At 34.0% G+C, this 20,248-nt stretch overlaps 1 protein-coding gene across 4 annotated transcripts in view; it reads left to right on the top strand.

Moving 5' to 3' along the window:
• Positions 1-20,248, top strand: part of LRP1B (LDL receptor related protein 1B) — a 687,296-nt gene that overhangs the window by 518,671 nt on the left and 148,377 nt on the right. For all 4 annotated transcript variants that reach the window (XM_065840662.2, XM_071810731.1, XM_071810729.1 and 1 more), the window contains exons 38-42: positions 1,201-1,327; positions 1,481-1,632; positions 1,924-2,048; positions 4,946-5,317; positions 19,590-19,779. In XM_065840662.2, coding sequence (XP_065696734.1) covers positions 1,201-1,327; positions 1,481-1,632; positions 1,924-2,048; positions 4,946-5,317; positions 19,590-19,779 — 966 coding nt within the window. The remainder of the gene's footprint in view (positions 1-1,200; positions 1,328-1,480; positions 1,633-1,923; positions 2,049-4,945; positions 5,318-19,589; positions 19,780-20,248) is intronic.

Below are 20,248 nucleotides of genomic sequence, written 5' to 3' on the forward strand. Positions count from 1 at the left end.
TATTATAGCCAGAAAGCCTTACAATTAGAGCTCAAGTAAAGTGGACGTTGTTTCAGAAGCTCAGTTTGATGAGCTCATTATAGGACTCTTTCCTGTTTTTATCCGTCTTTATTTCTTGTATCTGCAGCCATCCAAATATAGCTTTTTAACAACAGGTTAGTATGATCACATCACCAGACTCAGACTCATGGGTAGAATTGTTTAGTAATGTACAGAACAATTCTGTAATCTTTAGAAACAGACTGATACATACGTTCCCCGCAGGAAAAAATTATGCAGAATGGTTTTATATATTCTGTTCAGTTTATGTACAGCATATTACCAAACAATGTTTTAGTGTGTTCTTATGAATATAAGCATTATGAAATGCTTATATAGTGCAAATTTTCAGGCAATTAGTGACATACTGGACCTCAGTTAGGTTATCTTAGAAGAGGTTTCTTGCTCAGAATATGTATTTTTTATGGGTGTATTTCTAATATATTTTAATACAAATACATATGTGTATTTCTAGACACACAGACATTTACTTAAAACTATTCCGTAGGTTACTGTTCAATAAAGGAGTAGTTTTGTATAGATTAACTGCCCTCATTTTGCTATACCTAAAGCAACGGACTGAAAAATAGGAGGTCAAGGCAGAAGTTTAACCTAGAATTTTACTCTAAAATAGTGATGTTATTGTGCCAGTAAATGTACAGTATATAAAAATAGGTAAGAAAGATGCAGATTCTTCTTGTGAGCGTTAGGGAGAATATGAAAAATATTTTCTTCCCCAATAAAATCCCTTTGCTCTACATTTCCCACAGTGCTCCTCATTGCTTCATATTTAAGATGTTTCTAATTAGAAATACATCTCTCGTATTATCACAACATTTATTAGTAATTAAGTGTGAAAGCTTCTGTACCAGTGTCTTTTTCTTTTTTGCAATTTGCTTTTATTTTCCCAAACACAAAGCTAAATTATTTACAGTTTTAAGAATTACTTCATATCTATCATTTGAAAAAAATATCTCAAATGTTCTGTGAAAAAAGTATTATATGTTTAACCTCTTAAGATTATTTAGAGACATGAGCCTTATGTTTTTTAAATATTTAAAGGTAATGATGCATTTTGTCTTCAGCTAAAGTACAGTATTATGTATTTTCAACTCTTACTGTGATGCTAAATTTTAATTGGTAATTTTTACACCATTTTAGGTATTTGTTTTGGACAGAGTGGGGACAGACTCCTTGCATAGGCAAGGCACATTTAGATGGGTCTGAGAAAGTTGTTCTTGTGAGCCTGGGGATTGCATGGCCTAATGGGATTTCCATCGACTATGAGGTTAGTTCCTCTGTCTTCCAGTATATATTAAAATCTACAGTATTTATTATGTTTCATTAAAGCCACTGGTCTTCCACTTTGATGTGATCTTAATAGGTCTTAATTAAATACTTGGACGAGACTGTTGATATTTCCTTTAAAATTAATCTTTAGGAAAATAAATTATATTGGTGTGATGCTCGTACCGACAAGATAGAAAGAATTGACCTTGAGAGTGGAGGGAATCGGGAGATTGTGCTGTCAGGGAGCAATGTGGATATGTTTTCAGTCGCGGTGTTCGGAGCTTACATCTACTGGTCTGACAGGTAATTTATTTTTCATAAGTATTCGAGTCTCAAAGTGTTATTTCAGTGCCAGGTGCTTCACCTTTATAGGATTAGCCATTCCTTAGCAAGGTCACCGAACGGATCGCAGAAACCTACGCAATTTCCAAAGAAAGGGCGTTTCTGATGCTGAAAGCTCAAGCGTATCAGTGTCATAGATGAGAACAGGTTTCTTCACCCTCTGTTGGCTGAACTCTCCACTGCCCTTCAGTCGTTGGTTTGGTGTGGATTAGTTGAGGATTGTTGATGAGACATCTTCAACTTTTTTGGCAGAGCACATGCAAATGGCTCTATTAGAAGAGGCCACAAGAATGAGGCCACGGATGCTGTGACCATGAGGACTGGCCTGGGAATAAACCTGAAGGAAGTGAAAATCTTTAATAGAGCACGAGAGAAAGGTTGGCTGTTCTTAAGGATGCTATTAATTGTTTTAATATCACCTGCTGCTTTCTATGTATATTAAAGCATACCAAAATTAAGTAATCGCTGATTTTATCTCCAGTTTTTGCTCTCGAAATAGTCTTAGGAATGAGGAGGACCTTGAACTGTGCTTTAAAGAGCAGTAATCTCAGGTAGTTTCAGATTTCTGTTGGAAAGCAAACCAGAATTTTTTTTTCACAACTAGACAATTCCCAGCCTGTGTCTCAAATATTTATTTCCTGAAATTACTTGTTTGTGAGTCCTAGACCTTGCACCTAATTAAATTTCCTTTAAATTCATTTTTTTTACTCAATTCAGAAGACAAAAGCTATCATATACTTCTTGTGATTTATGGTATCAATGGTTAAATTTTATCCTCCACTAAATGACTAAGAATTATCTTGCTTTTAGTTGTCTTTATCCCCCTAAAATTATGGTTTGGAAGAGACCTTGAAAAACTTGTTTCAGTGAGCAATGGTGCTTATAAGTCTACAAAAAATGATGATGATTTCCTCAGAACAAACTACTAGCAGGCAATCCAGAATAATTTTTCTATAAATATATTCAAAGAGAGAGAGAGAGAGAAATGTTACTATAATACAATATAAACTTTTTAATAAAAATGTATCTGTTGTGTTTGTAGCTCGCAAGACTTGGGTAAATCACAGCATTACATATCCAAAGACCATTTTACTTTTATGTACATCTTTCCTAAATAACTGCATTAAATATGACATGTAAAACACATCTGCATTTTGAAAGAAAACACATTTTATAGTCAATAAGAAAAACTGTCGTTTTCTTTTTCCCAAGGGAATTTTAAATAATTTTGAAAAACATTACTTTGCAAACTTGAACATATTAATTTTACTAAGAATTTCTGCATGTAATTTCAGAACAATGTGGGCATCATATTTTGTGGATAAAAATAAAAACCACAGGAAAAGAAAAATCTTTTTTTTTAATCTAGGCTAGAAATAGTTAATGTCTGCTCACTTGGAAGGGCCACTTTATATTATAGTCTTAGGAAAACAAAACATTTGGATTTTAAAAATGTTTCTTTACATGTAATAATTTTTATTGATAGCTTTAAAGACTTGATCACATTAGGAATAGGAAAAGTGGTTACTGAGGCTACAAATCTTTTATTGTTAGTTTGAAAAGCATAACTGAATGGTTTTTAATACATTTTTCAAATTTTACTAGGGTACAAATGGTTAATGTCTTTGGGAGGGGCTGTCAGTGAGCCAGGAGGACAAAAGGGAAAAAACAGGTGAAAAATGTTTTTCAAATGTTTTTCTCTATCACACTATTATATATAACTTTTAAGTTCATTGAACTAGAAATATTTAATGCTATTAAAAAATAAACAAATAAAAAAAAAGAAATAGCTTCCTTCTATTATTAAAACAAAAACCCAAAATGAACCAGAAAATAACACCAGACCCCCACCAACAACAACAAATTGTCCCTTTCTGATGAGCCAGTCCTGCAGTTCAGTTCACAAGCCGATTCTGATCCTTCAGTGCTGTTTTCCCTGTGTGCAAGGACATGCCTGAACTACGCTGATTTCAGAATTGGCCATTTTTCTAAAAGACTTTGTAGCCGGTGAACTGTGGGAGCATTGAAGTTTTCAAAGAGAGGTTTTAGAAACCTCAGAATCTTTTTCTTTTAGTTTCCTTTCTCTTCTCAACTTCTCATCCTTCCAAACAGATATTAACTTTTCTAGCCTAGTCAAACTTTAAAAGAATATTTAAAACAAACCTAATGTAAAAATGTGTACAGCTAAATCTCCAAATGTTTTTAGATAACTATAGAGGAGTAGGTCTCATGTAATTTTGCCTAGGAACACAAAATTCAATGTTTCTAATTTTAGGAGAAAATCAACTCTCTTCCTCCATTATTTTTTTAAAGTATCTTCAGCTTAAAATATAGCAGTTAGAGAAAACAATCAACAGCACTTTCAGGCATTACATATTCCCTGGCAATTATTGTAGTTGTCTATCCGAAAACAGTCTATTGAAGATGTTATCTTCTCTTCACCATGCAGAAAACCTTCAGAAATGGGAAAATGACTGTATTGAAGGAGCTGAGTTGTTATATGGAAAGTGCTGTCAGAAACAGAAACTGAATTATCTAAACTAACTATAATAGTAATTAATACATAGTCCAAAAAAGACAAAGGAGAAGAGCTCCTAATTATTGACAATTACTGTAATTTTAAATATTGCTTGCAACACATGTAGTTCAAGTCATTGAAGCTACTAATTTGACAATGATTTCTTAATGGTATGCATCTGTCAGAAAGTTAGTTTTTAAAGTCAAAAGGAGATTAGAACAAAATGTTAGGAAATGTCTTTATTTAAACCAGGAAATTGGATTGACACAGTTTAGCACCTGCCAGTATATATGGTTTCATTTTGGCAGAAATTGGCTAAAAATAGTACTACAGTGCTGTATTCTGATGGTATCTCCATTTGACTTTTTGCCGGTAACAGGTGTTTTAAAAAAAATAAGAGACATCTTTCAAAGCACTTGAAAGAGTCTCCAAGCCTTCAGCTGATTATGGAGGAATAACCCATTTTATCATTTTCTATTAATAAAATATATATTCTTGTGAATTAAAAAGACCATAAATTATATTTTCTCATTAATTGTGTTATCTAAAATTGTCTTGAGGTTGTGATTGAAGTTACATTCTTTAATATTTTGACCTGTGACTATTTTGAATTGTGAATATTGTAGAAACTATTTTAAGAGAAGAATTCTTAAAATATGATACATTTGATTTCTGTATTTCAGGTCGCTAATTGTAATATTATAAAGGATAGATTTTTAATATATATACATATATATTTATTTTTATTTTTTACAGGTACTAATGTTTGTGCCAAGAACAATGGTGGATGCCATCAACTTTGCCTTTATCGGGGAAATGCACGAAGAACATGTGCTTGTGCGCATGGCTATCTTGCAGAAGATGGAATTACGTGCCTGAGACATGAAGGTTACCTGTTGTATTCAGGAAGAACAATATTAAAAAGTATACATCTTTCAGATGAAACCAACCTAAATTCACCAGTAAGGCCATATGAAAATCCAGAGTACTTCAAAAATGTGATAGCTCTTGCGTTTGACTATAGCCTGAAAGGAAGAGGTACAAATCGCATATTCTTCAGTGATGCACACTTTGGAAATATACAAGTTATTAAAGACAACTGGTCTGGCAGAAAAGTGCTAATTGAAAGTAAGTAAAAAGCCTATTTTCTAAAAATACATATTTTATTTCAAGAAACTTGATTAAATGAAAAGTTGATAATCACTTGGCTTTACAGAGTAAAAATACTCAACGAAGTTCTACCACACTTAAGAATATAACACAATTATTGTAGTTTATCCCTATAAGATACATTTAAATCTTTAGCATTACAACTTATTCTATTATTTATTCTATAACAGTCTTACAACACATGAAGCATTTTGCCGGAAAACAGAAGTGATAATGACAGAACTTAATTTGTATTACTGAGATTTTAAGGAGCTTTACTGTTGAAACAAAACCTCATTGTGCAATGCTGGAAAATGAAAGAATTCCCCTTACCACAGGAACCTATTAGTTGGTTGGTTGTTTTTCTGGGTAGTGGGGGTGAAGTACTGTAAGATACCTCTTCCCCAGTATAAAATACTAGGACCAGTGTGTCCAGTTGACTCACCCTTCTTGTAGTGAGCCCCCAAAAAGTGACTTGTGTCAGTGATAATCAGAGGCAGATTCCAACCCACAAAATTTTTCCTTTTTCAGTTGAGGCTTACTCAGTAGCTTTGCATGTTTACTATGCCTTTGCTCACTACACTAGTAGGAGGAGTTGCATGAAACCTGGCACTTTTTTAGCCTCTGAATACTTGAAGCCTGACACTGCTACCAAGGAATTGACACCAATATCATCATCAAAGTCTTCACAAGAAGACACAAAACGTAACTTTCAGCCAAGATCTCAGTAAAATCTCCCGAGCAACTGGCACTGAAATATTTATCAACAAAATCTAATGTAACTTTAATACAAGGTGTACATAAGAAGTTATTGTGGTTTGTCCGAATGTGGCTGTGTAAGAAATATATCCTTAATGCTAAATGCCTGTGCTGGTTTGACCAAAAGCAAGTTAATTTTCTCCATGCACTTATTAATTTCTCTTTTTCATAGCTAGCAGAGTTGTTGTTTGGATTTAGTTTGAGAACAAGAAGATAACAGCCGGCACAGAATGAATGTTGTTCTTCAAGTAACTTTTTAAAGTGTTTTTGAGTTGGAATGGAGAGAATGTAAGAACTTACTGATATCTCAACCTTTGTCTGGGACCCAAGGTCCTTCTGGGCTTTCTGTCTGCAGGTGCAAAACAGTGAGGAAGGGGGACACGTGTGGGACAGACTCTGACTGACATCCAGCCTGATCAATGTACATACTCCATACCATTAGTGTCATGCCTCGTACTTAATGGGACTGGGGCTCTCTGGCTTGGGGAAACCCATTTTAGTTGAGTTTTGTTAGGGAGTTCCTTTAGTTCTGGTTTTTGCCATCCCACCATTTTGCAAAGGCCTCTGGGCCTTTGTGCCTTTTTCTCCAATTTAATTGTTCTAAAATATGCAGTAAACCTCATTCATCTGTCGTCAGTTATCAGATACATATATTTACTGTTTTTTTTCTCTTCCTTGTAATTTTTGAGTACTGCCTGGTTTTCTGTAGGCCTCAGTTCATTTCAGTAAGCATTTTCCAAAATGTCTCAAATGTTGCATAGTTTTTGCTCCATATTTTGTGGATAATTCCCATCTGAATTTTGTGATGTCATATGTTATGTTGCCTGTGGCGCTGCTACATTTAGCTGTTTGTTTGGATCAGGCGGTTTAATAACAAGATCAAAGAAAGCGATTAGGAAAAAATGAAAGTACATTTGATGAGGAACATATTCCCCTTTGCTGATGGATATTAATGAAAATATTTTTAGAAAACAAAGAAATTAAACAACTCTAATTTGATGAAATATTAGTCTACAACTGATATTGGATATTCTATCACTATGTACCTCTGCGCTGTGGTTCTGGGAAGGTTTTCGTATTCATGAAAACTGTTGACCCTAATGAATGGAAAAGTATCTTTCAAATGTAATACAAAGCCTTCTTTTTATTTGAGTTTTTACGTCTGCATGTTTTAAAGGAATTAATGATATCTATATTAAGATATGGCAAAGAGAAACTAAGAAATATTGTCAGGCTGTTCTTGCTACTCCTGGGAAAGCATTAAAACCTATGGATTCAGAGGTGGGCTTAACTGCACAAGAGACATGAACAGATCACAGAAATGTGCAGTGGTGACATAGGAGTGTTTTAACTCTGGTATTATAGTAAGAGATTAAAAGTATTACATGAAAAGCAACTGGAAATTTTACATTTAAAACAGACAAAGAGGAGAAAAAGATACTGGTGCAGCACCAATGCTGATACAAATTGGTTTTTTTAAAGAACAATAAAATATTCCACATTACTTTATAATAGGTTGTTGTACAAGAGCTAAAGATGTTCTGTAAAGCATAGCTGAGAATTATAGTTTTAAGAAATTGTTAGGAGGTGTTTCTACTTGTAATCTTAATATGCCTGATTTCATTTTTCATTAGCAGAGTCAGCACTCTGAATAATTGAATGTCAGATGAAATTTTGTATCCTTGCAAAATATTTACTGTAGATGCTTGAGATGTACTTGTGAACTGTGGTGTTTGTTTTCCTGAAAAGTTTCTGTAGAGATATCACATCTCAGTATATGTTAGTTTATTGTTCTCCTTCATGTGTTTTCAACTCATTTTCTTTTTGTTGAATCATTCATCGATATTTTTGTACTACGTAGCCTTCCTTTCCACAGTCTGTGCGTGCTTTTTTCTCACTATGAACAGAAAACAGTTCATGAGGCTGCTTTATATAGTGGAAGCATTTGACCAACAGTGATACCTACATAGGAAGAAGCAGTGGTTAAGACCAGTTGATACCACTGGTTCGCTTCACACTCCAAACTTATTAGTACACATATGTAGCAAATTTTACTTCATTAGTAAGAGATTCAAAACCACATTGGAAATATCTAGTGTGGGGCTAACAATTCTACAACCCCTTTCTACCTCGTTAAGTTGAAGCCTACAAATAATGCAAACCTTTACTCAGTATTTGACTTAAATAGAGAAAATAAAGTGCGTTATATACAAGATACTGTTGTCCCAGATTTTTAGTTCACTGAATGTAGATCTGCTTATAAAGAATCCATTAGGTGATGGTTTTCTACCTCACTGAAATCAGATACGCCACTCAAATTTAACACATTCGTGAACTTTTCTGCACACTAAAACTGGAGTTAAGATATATAAAGAGCCCTTTATTAAACAGGTTTCCAGCTCACTAAAAATAGATTTACTACTCATGAGCAACCCATTATCTAATATGTTTTAGCTCACTAGAACAGATTTACTACCCAGAAACAACCCATTATCTAACATGTTTCCAGTTCACTGAAAACAGATTTACAACCCTTATGCAAGCTATTATCTAACATAGTTCCGACTCACTGAATATTGATTTAGAATTCATAAACAACCCATTATCTGACAAATTTTCACCTCGCTGAACAGATTTGCAACTCATAAACAACCCATTAGCTAACGCGTTTTCGGCTTGGGGAAAGTAGATTTACAGCATATAAACAACTTTATCTAACTTGTTCCAGTTCACTAAAATCAGATTCAAAACTCACCGAGAACCCAGCACCTCATAGGGTTCTGTCTTCGTCAGGAAAAAACGGTGTAGCACGTGCACAGTATTGCCATACCCTAACACATATATTGTGCAGCATAGGTTATTGGAGCAGATTCTTTCCTATCTCTGAGCTCTGCTGACAAAATGAGCTTTATTTCCTTTGGTCAGTCAGTAGGGACTTTTTATTTCTTATTTTTATAACTAACTTTATAGTTTGAATATTTCTTGATTGCCAGTTCTTAAAAATTCGACTGTGATTTCTCACAAGTATTCTTTTGAGTGATGAATTATCTGACAATTCAGCATCATTCATGCTTTCATTCCAGTGGCATCATGTACAGTTTAAATCCATACACCACCACAGAAATTGCATTTGGAAAATCTATGCCAATGTATACTTCCATGGTTCTTCCAGTTTGAGGAATCGTGCAGGATTCGTTCTGCAAAAAAAGGAGTATTTTTTCATTTCATGTACATTTTCTGAAGCTTTTGATTGTGAAAACCAATGCCTCAGCAAATCAAATCCTAACTCAGCTGGTAGTCAGGCGAGATCCAACTTTGAAAGTTGTTTTTCATTTAATTTCAGCCACCAATGGACTGTAGGCTTTGTAGAAAATTGAAAGAAGTCATTAAATACAAAGGGAGGTAGAAAAGCTAACAAATTTACCTGAAAGTGACACTGAGTTGAAATCCATATACTGGGGTGACCATCTCTGAAAAAAGTTTGAAAGATTTCTGTTCAGCTGTATCAGAAGCAGACCTTCGAGCTGTTGCCCGTCTCTCTGAGACGATTTGTTACTGAAAATCTAAGTTAAACTGAGGTAATGGAGCAGTTTGCAGAAAGGAAGAACAGAAATCAGTAGCAGTTAAAGGCAGAGAGTTACGTTAGAGGGTATTTGGAAATCTGACTTGTTCAAAATTGCTGCATGTTATCAGTTTCATTTGGAGCAATAAGGTCTATTCTCCTCTCAAAGGGAGCCCAGTGAAGAGTTTTACTCTTATTTTTGTCATCGTTAATCACTTTTAGACAGAACTACTCTATTATTTCAAACTTCTGAACCAGTTTCTGTAGCATTCAAACTGGAAGCCATTTCAAAAGCACTCTGATAAACACATATGAAGTACTTTAAATCTTTATAGATCTAAATAGACTTATCTTCCATTATCTTCCATGCAGACAGATTGAAACCACTAAAAATGAAAATGTTTCAACAGAAGCAAGCATCTATTTGATATATGAGGTTTTTGGTAGCATGTGCTTATCCCCTCTCATACCACACCTCCATTGACTGTTGTTTCTTCTGTCAACCAATAAACAGAAAGTTGACTTTATTTTTAGTGACGTGATGATCTGAATAGAGATTTCTTCTGTATGAAATTAGAGGTCTCATTTTGACCCAGAGAAAGTCAGGGAAAGACAGTATATTATTCACAAAGTAGATTCTTTGAATTGGGGAGAAAACAACTAATGGGAACCTTAATTAAATAAGAATCATGAGGATCAGGATGAAGAACTTTTTCTCTCATATTACACATAAGATGACTACCACTGTGGATTGACCCATTAAACCAAAATTACATTATATTGAATGAGATAAACATATGTATGCTTTTTTTCTTTCATCATATCCACGATTAAGCCCTGATTTGCAAACCATCTGCTAAACTTCTCTACCTCGCCATCCATCCTACTTTGCCTGCCTAGCAGCAGAGTGCCGGAGGAGCCGTCTTCCGTCCCTGGTGAACACGACATTGCGTATCATCAGCTCTGAAAAAGTCTGAAATATCTAACAACTGAGAACGGTGAAGAGACCACCTTAAACCATCTCTCTGATACACCATCTGTGTGAGCCACCTTCCAGTAAAAACAGAAATGAAGAATTAAGATTTAGACAGTGGGTGACACATTGCTTAATGACTAAGTTGAGAAGCTCCCTCATAGCATTTCTGGGGACTGACTTTGATTGCCTTAAGTTGTTTCCAAGCTTACGTTTATACAAGGAAGACTTATTTTATTTTATTTTATTTTATTTTATTTATTTTATTTTATTTTATTCATAGATAGATGTAATATTTTCATTGACCAAAGCATGCCTCAGTGCATCTGTAGAAAAGCAGTGCAGCATTCAAGTAGGTTGAATGTAGTGGTACAACATTAGACAGAAGACCAATGAAAAAAGCTAAAGACAGAGGAGAAAAAGTGGAGGAAAGGCAAAAAAAGCAAATGAAAAAGCAGAAAAAATATTAAGATGAGCTGAATGAGCTGTGTAAACAACGGCACTGAGACGTTTTGCCGGTGTAACATCTTTCACAGCACAAAAGGGAGTGTTATGTGAAGAAAACGGTGCTTCTGTTTTGAACTTGAGGCACTAGTGTCTGTAAAGGCAAAAATCTTTTCACTGCTAACATAAAGTGTCAGATCCTGTGATGTATTGTAAGGCTTTTTACAATCTGAATCTTTTAAAGGTGTTCCAATGTGTGCTACTATTCTTTCTAACTAAATGGGTCCAATTTAACTGTCAAAAAGGCATTTATGTTCCCATTTCTCTTACAGAGCGTTAAATTTGGTACATTGTATGACGTCTCTTTAGTTTTGGAGCTTTCTTCTCCAGGAAAGAAGTTTTTTATCTGTTAAAAATTAATACTTTAATAGTTTTGCTTTTCATTACATGAATGAATTGGATTCCTAATTGTATATATCGGAATATAGGTCCAGTGATTTTTCACTTTTTAAAGGAGTAAAAGTGAGAGGTGGCTGTTAAGTCTAGAACACTTATATGGCAAAAACTAAAATCTATTATTAACATTGCAGCCTTGTTAGTGAAAACCATAGTGTCTAGGTTCTGACTACTTGTTGTTTCTGGATGTATCTTGATACTGTCATTAATGGTAAGGTTTATGAGCTTTATTCACCTACAGTAAGTTACTTACTGTAAAGTTTACTGACTCTATTTTAAGGAGTTGTTATTCTAGAAATACATATTTCTGCACATTTCATGCGTTGTTGAGCTGTTCCTGGTCTGAAACTCTGAAATGTATTTGTGATGGACGCTGCCATACAGGGAGCTTTCAGTTCCGCTTGTCCCGACCGTTCCGTACCTCAGTATTTGGAAAGGTGCTTCTGCCTATTAAACTTGAGGTTATTTGTGAAGAATTAATATTTTTTGTGATTGCTTCAACTTTCCATATTGCCTTTCGATTTTTATTGATGGAAATATTTGCTGATAGAAACTTTTATGTAACAGCCGTGGCTTTTTTGCGTGAAATGCAAAACTGTATTTAGTGAATTGTCAGTAAAAAGCCCTACAGAGGAACAGCTTTTGACATTTCTCCTTTGTTTTATTCTAAAGAATAATGGGATCCAGCTAATATTGTTAAGTTATTAGGCTATTCTGCTGTTAATGTTTCTAATATCCTGCACTGTTTGGTCTTACTTCAACAGTGACATGAAAGATCTGTGATTATGTGTATTTATTAGGAGACTTATTAGTCTTAGGGTAGTCTTTCTCATGGAAATGTTAATTTTTATTGATTTGAAGGTGGTGAGGCTGAGTAGTATAAAAAGATAATGTGGGCTCTTGTAATTAGGAAAAAAAATCTTCCATAACAATCATGGATTTTTTAAAAACTTAGTAGAATACTTCATAGCTATATCTTAGCTTTCCATTCTAAAAGTCTTTCTGCTTTTAAAGCCTCTTTTATGCGGATACTTCAACTATTTTGAAATTACGATATTGTAACTTTTTAACTCGTAATGACATATTGAGCTGTTAATATACTGGAAGGGTTATAGTTTAGTTATACAAAATACTATTGTGTTTCTAAATTGTTGAGTTCCATATATGTCCTTAAGCATGTGATGCATCATTATTCCTTTGCTACCTATTTCCTGCTGACCCTGAGACAGTCCCTAAACATGATCAAGGAGTAAGTTATATATGGGATAATGGAGGACAGAATATTGCAGGTTTACGTCTCTGTTGATGTGGTTTTTGTCAGTAAGCTGTCAGGGAACAGCTGTGGAATGGCCGTATCCATTGATGGGAAAAAAGTAATTGGGAGTAGAAATAGATTTCCTCATAAAAAGTTGTTTGTATTTTTTGTTTGGTTTTGGTTTTCCCCTCACATTAAAAGGGATAAATCTTTCTTTGAGATTATTTTCCACAAGAATGTAGACGTAGAATTAAATGTATAATTTTTGTATTTAGTAACATAAACCAGATTTGATTTTTAAAAGCTGATTATCATGAACAATTATTATAATACCATCTACTGTGCTTGACTAGTGTGTCTTTTAAATGCTATTATCTGGAAGCAAAAAGAAACCCAGTGTTTATTCGTATATAAACGTAGTTCTGAAACATGCTTGCTGTTTTCAAAATCACTTTTTTCCTCATTTTACGGAGTTGATTACTTGTTCCATGTACATTCAGGTAAAAATGACCAAAAAGTTAGTGACATTGTTTCTGTTCTCTCATTGTGAATTCCTGAGCTTGTCTGTGTAAGTTAAACCATAAAGCGAAATGTAGAGAAAACACCAATGCTGATAGGGGACCAAAAAAAATCTAACATTTGAAATGTATAAATTAATTGTCTATTAATTGGCTATTTCTTGATGTAAAACTTTTACAGGGCTCTGACTTAAGCTAGTCGTTGCCTTGAAAGAATCCAAAGCTTTTGTTTATACTAATCTGACTGCATTTAATAGTCTTAAATGTGTAATAGCGTATGGCATAGTTTTGTATTTTGGACACAGAGAAACATTATATAGATGTTTTCTGATTCATGCTATAATTTTAGAAAAGTTTACATGTGCTATAAATTAAAAAAATATTATTAGGCTAAATAGGACATGAAAATAATTGTTTATTACAATTAAGAGTTGTTTATGCTACGTTTGATATTTAAGATTGGTCTAGTAATAGAATATATGAAAACCTTGTTTTACATATGACTGACAGAAGCAATTAAGAAATTAAATCACCCTCTAATTTTTGAGACAAATGGACCTCGTCTTCCCATTTATTAGATTTTTATATTCTTCTTGTGTGCGTGTAGTTTTGTCTCGGATTTTTTTGTTTAGCAAATGGCTTCCTGCTTCATGATACTTGAAGAGCCAAATAGAAGGGCAAAGGATTATTTAATGTCATTGTACAGTCAGTTAGATTTGTGAACTATAAACCCTTCAGGTGTTTATTGCTTGTGAGGAGTTCTTTTCACCTCAGATCAAATTATGACCACCTGTTATCTAGTACCGTAATCTTAACAAACAGACTGAGACCAAAAAGCAGCAACATCTCCTGTAACCAGTCTGGTATCACAATTGTCGGGCTGCATCCTGAAAGGTAAATTGGGAAAAACAATTCAGAGAATAAATAAAGTTTGAGCAGATATTTCATGCTAAGTACTGAACATTAAAGCCTTCTCCAAAGTTCTGATATTACAGTGCTGTTTATTCTCAATTTTATTATGATGATGGCTTTTCGGTATTAAAAAAAATTATGATGTTGACAGTTGTTTTTGTTTTAAAACTTCACTAGAGAAAAGGAGTTGGTAAAAATATGAGATTAAAGGAAAAATGTAATTGAACTGGTACAACTGGAAAAGTTTTGACTGTAAACTTTCTGGAGAATTTTAAAAGTCGAAAATAGGAGATAAAAATCTAGGAAACTGAGAAATAGTATATACATTACCAAAAGTCAGTGGCAAGAACTATAGGATAATTAAAGCTTTGTGTCCTCTAGTATTTTTATTTTCTGTTTGCAATAATGAGGGAGCTTTAATCTGGATTCTTCAGTTATTGATTTGTTGCTTGTCTGTTCACTGGGAAAGTCAGATGAAGATCAGCGTGACAATATTTATAGGCTGCATCTCAGCTGTGGGATGCAATCCATCTTCGTTAAGTTCAGTAAAAGTGATAGATAGCGTTTGGCAACGTAATGATGTGATCACTCTACCATTGCCTTTGTAAATCATAAGCTGTTGCATTCTCTTGTGTAGATATTTAATCAGTTATACACCCCATTACTGATTTAATTCAGAATGTCAGTGGCAGGTGAATAATGTGAGTATTTGTATATTAATATCATATTGTATTAATGTTCCTTTCATTTAAGTATGCTATTCATGTGAAAATCACAAACTGTTGCTTCATGGCTAGAATAAATTTAATCAGTGCTGTAGGCATCTAATGCTATCAGTGTTTTAATTCAATATGTCAGTGAAACAAATGTGTTTCTTTTCATTTCCAGTTTCTTTATGCTTTACTAATTCAGAATATTACATGATGCTGTGAAAATATGAATCTGAGAGTAAACAAATGGCTGATTTTCGTTCTGTCAGTAGATTTTGGAACTGAATCCCCCAGCTGTAGCACCAGATAGGAGGAGTATATTTTTCTCATACATTTATAGTAACTGAATATCTAATGATAGATTAACTTTAAAAAAAAAAAAAAAAAAAAAAATGCACTAGAATGCAGTTGCTTGGGAATCTTCTGTAAGACTATGGAGTTGTGAGGAGGTTTTAGTTTTAAGGAACCACCTGAAAGTGGCTACAGGACCATTTCTAGGTCCGTTTCTCTCCTCAGTTGCCACCGATTTTATCATTGGGAAAAGGATTTATAGGAATTTGGGGATTCGTCACTAACTAATATAAGATCAAAACATGTTGTCTTAGCACTAATAACTTATTACGCTGAAGATTTGCCTGAGTAGCGTACTGATGATATTTCATCCAACTCGTACTACATACAGGAGAACCATGCAATCATTTCAGTTGGAAGAGACCCTCAGGATCATCGAGTCCAACCATAACCTAACTCTAGCACTAAACCATGTCCCTAAGAACCTCGTCTAAACGTGTTTTAGAAACCTGCAGGGATGGTGACTCCTTAGTACATGCTAATAAGAAGAAACTTAGTTGTATTTTCTGTTCTAAGAATTTACATAAATCTTGGATTGCTTTAGCACCTACTCTCTAGGTCTTATGCCATTGACTTTCAAACCACCTTACTTACAGATTTCTAAACATTTTCATTTATTCTCTTCTGCATTAGTAGAGTTTTCAGTTCCATAGGTAAGGAGCATGATCAAAGTTTATTGGCAAAAAGAGCGCTTGGTATAAATCCTTCAAAATTGATACTTTTGGTGGAGCAAAGCAAATTCACACGGCGTGTGTTTGCAGCAGACAGTTTTATATTTAATTAGTGGGTTTTTTTCTTGTCATATAAGGTAATTGAATTCCTCTGAATGATTTTTTTTTTTCTGTTTTATTAAAAAAAAAAGTTACTGTGATCTTTTTCTGCGTGTGGTATTTATGAAGGTCTTACCATCCACAGGCTGGTCAGCTGAACTTTTCTGATAGTTTCAGACTTAATTTGCTCAAAGATGTGATCATCTATTAAGGAGCCCTCTCTTCTTCTTTAAAAGCATATGTGCATATAGCAGTTCCTGAAGTTTTATTTGTGAGAAAATGTTTTGGTAAATGGATATCAATGATTTTAGGCAGCTTTCACAACCTAATTCTGTTGCTGGGTTATTTTCAGATTTATCTATTCTTTTTCAGTCACAGTGTTTGTCTTTGAAATTCCCATTATGATCGAGATTTCTTGTGGTTTCAGTTTTTTGGGGTCTTTTTGTTTGTTTATTTGTTTTTTTTAACCTTTGCTTCTTTCTTTTCTTTCAAAGTCGTTGCTGCTTTTCTATTTCAAATAATATGCTTTGGTTTAGTTCTGCTTCAGTCAGAACATACATATATATGGCAAGGTTTTTCAAAATGTCACATTTTAGATATTTTATTAAAACAAGGAGATGATCCATTTTTTGATCCGTGTGCTAGAAGTTTGCTTGTCTCCATATATGACATAATTTTCAATTATTCTGTTTTCTGAAAATTTATAAATTACCATTTATAAATAATAATGTGGAATTAAACCTTCTTCTGTCACTATTTTCAGACCTCGATGTGGAGTTTGCAGTGTGATGTGTTGGTCCAGTTTAGGCACATGAAGCTCTACTTTCTGATTCCTGCAGAAAAACTGAGTTATTCTTGTGAGCATAGAAATTACAAGTAAACCTATGCATCTTGTATTAATATTTGAAGAGAACAGTTATCATTCTAGTTGTGTTTCAGTTCCTCACATTTAGCTGTGGCAGAAACAACATCATTATCTGTCGTCTACTACAGAAGAGTTTTAGGCTATGTTGTATAAACAGTTTGCTTTCCAATTTCTTGACAGATTCAGACAAGAAACAAAGCTCAAGTTCATAGAAATTCATGAGATTACATAATAAAGATGAGGCAATACTTGCCATTCACAGATGTGAAAGGTAAAAATAGTGCAATAGATGCTCTGATTAATTACAAATACACCTTCTGTCATTTTTTTTTTTTTCTGTCATTAATCCAGAATATTCCAAGTTGGGAGGGACCCACAAGGATCGTTGAGACCCAATCCTGACTCCACACAGAGAAACTTAAGGGTTAAACCGTCTATCTAAGAGTGTTGTCCAAATTATACCGAAGAGCGTTATTTTTAGTTTAGAGAATACAGAGTAGTGGTAGATTGGGATTTAGAATATCATTTTAGTGGGAATTAGTAGATTAAGTTAGAATTGTATTCCTCATTTATCACACTAAACTTTCATTTAATTTCACAGTTAGTGAAGATTTGGAAGAGGTGACCAGTATTATTTGTTTAGTTTTTCTGGCTCATGCTACCTAAAGTTGTGTGCTGGCTGTTTGTCAGTCCTCAGAGGGATATTTTGATATTGTGATGTCAGGAATATTTTTTTACACGTCCTGAAGCATAGTGTGAGAAAGTTAAGGTGTGTTTGACTTGTAGAGATTGTGGAGTGTCTGTAGGCAAAAGGAACAAAACCTGGTGTGGTCTTGTTTATACTCCCCAAAGAGGTTTTGTTTTTCAGAAGGAGAAGCGAATTTTTCCCAGAAGAATTACCTGGGTTATGTTTTGGAAGGAATTAGTTGTTTCGTCCCAGAAGTTTCCCCTGGTATAAAGTGATGTGGGGGTTGAGGGGTGCAAGACCCAAGAGTGAAGCGACGAAGTCTCAGTGCATAGTACAGACAGACATACCCAGAAACTGCGTAAACCATAGTTCATAATAAACCTGCATTCAGGCGTATTCTAGACGGTTTTAAACTACTTCAGTAGGTGTTTGCACAGTTCTGTCATGATGTTTGAAATAACTGATTATTTTACTTCAGTAGGTGATTTCTGGAACAAAAATTAAAACCGTTGCTGCATCTCAATAAGTTTTTAATGTTTAAAATTCACAATAAATGAATAAGACAACTAAATATTGCATTTGAAGAAGGAATACTTGTAACTTCCTCATATTTCAGAAAACCAGAGTTCTTATCTAAAGGTCATCTCTGCAATGAGCAGAAGCATTTGTTGTAATTTTCAAGTTGCCTTCGATACAGTTTTTATAGTTACACTCGGTCACTCTTTTGAGTTACTTGGAAGTGTACTGAATATATCTTCTCATAAATTCTCCTTCATACGTAGGAAAGCCATTTTTATGTATATTCACTTCCCTTTAAGGAGTGTCATCTTATTCATTTTTTCTATTCTTTCTTCTTTAAGACAAGTCACTGACACTTCAGATAAGTCATGAAAATGTAGTCAGAGATTAACCAAGTGCTTTAGGATGAGGAACATAAAAGAGCTGATACGTAATTGTTTGTTCCACAGTTTTGATTTATTTGCCTCATAATTTTGATTTAGGGTTAGCAGTTCCAGTGTGATCAAACTTATTTTGGGACTTTCTGTGCTGTGTGTATGAATTGCATGCTAAAAATTACATCTCCCAGCAAACTGAATGTAAATTGTGGTAACCAGCATAATGTAATTCTTATTATATTTCTAGATTTTTGCTTTCTGTAGCTCATTAATAAGCTCCATGAACCTTCTGATCTAAAATTTTTTTTTTCTAACAAAATAATAAGTGAAGTAATCAACGAACGTTATGTAGTAATTCAAACGTAATGGTAGGAAATAATTATTCCTATTTCTCACAGCCTGTCACTTTTATATATTGGAACCAGATACAATTTATCTTCTCTGGACATTAAATATATGCTTTAGCTGCTTATTAATATTTGCTTTTGTTTCTAGCTCACAGGTTTTTTTTATGTAGAATGAATGTGTTAGTGTGGCTTATTGAAATGATGTATTGCTGCTCAGACATTCAGAGTTGGTCTTTTTTTCAGTATTTTTCAGGTGGTTCAAAAAAGCTTATACGGTTAATAACAACAGGACACTTTGATCCCTATTAGTGTAGTGTGTATCTGTGTTAGTAAATACATAGAAAGATAATGCTAAATAATACAAGTAATTAGTGGACAAGACTTGACTTAAATGATGTTTGAAGTTGTGACTAAATTAATGCTGTCTTGAATAAATGCTTATTACTTCTAATGTACTATCTGGGGACACTGCACTGATATTAATTTAATGAGTGTTAGAATTGAGAACTATATTACAGGGATATTAATAGTAATTTTGCACTCTGTTTCTTTATTGACATTTATTAATAAAGTAAAAATACTTTGATTCCCATAAAAAAAATGAACAGGTGAAACGACAAAAGAATTGACAGTCAACAGGCTGAAATAGTCGAACTCTGTGATTCTACAGAATCAACTTCAAGGAAAAAGAAAAATGTCTTGTTAGAAGGAGTTTTATTTGCTCTGTCTGTAACTGTGTTTGCAGATGTTGGGTCAGTGGAGGGACTTGCGTATCACAGGGCTTGGGACACTCTCTATTGGACCAGTTCAACCACATCCTCCATCACAAGACACACTGTTGACCAGAGACGTCGAGGAGCTTTCAACCGGGAAGCAGTGATTACAATGTCTGAAGATGATCATCCGCACGTATTAGCTCTAGACGAATGTCAAAAGTATGTATTATATCTTTCTTACCAGGTTTCAATTTTTGCCTAATGTCAAGGACACAGCAATGCTTCTCTGCTTTGTAGTCAACTAATACTGCTGAACTCTATGAAGATTAAGTAGATTTTTGAGTTTAGGAGACAGATGTTCATATTATTTTTTGTTAAAGCAACTGCAAAGTTAGATGCAACATTTTTATGTTGTTATGTTTCAGAGCAAATATTACATTTTCTTGGAATATTAAAAAACTCAAGCTGGTTTTAAGAAAAGTGAACTAAATGCAAATTATCAAGACTGATCGTTTTACTGTTTTATTTTGTAAGATGATACTTTCATTGCTTAAATAAGAAAAAAAAAAAAAACATTTACCAAAAGGAATCTGAGTTTCTTCTGTGGCACATTGATAGGCCCATGTGTATATTTTGAAGATCAGCGTTGTATAACATCGTATGACAGGAGATGTACATTTACAGTGCT

This window comes from Patagioenas fasciata, chromosome 7, assembly GCF_037038585.1.
Source record: "Patagioenas fasciata isolate bPatFas1 chromosome 7, bPatFas1.hap1, whole genome shotgun sequence".
Lineage (NCBI taxonomy): Eukaryota > Metazoa > Chordata > Aves > Columbiformes > Columbidae > Patagioenas > Patagioenas fasciata.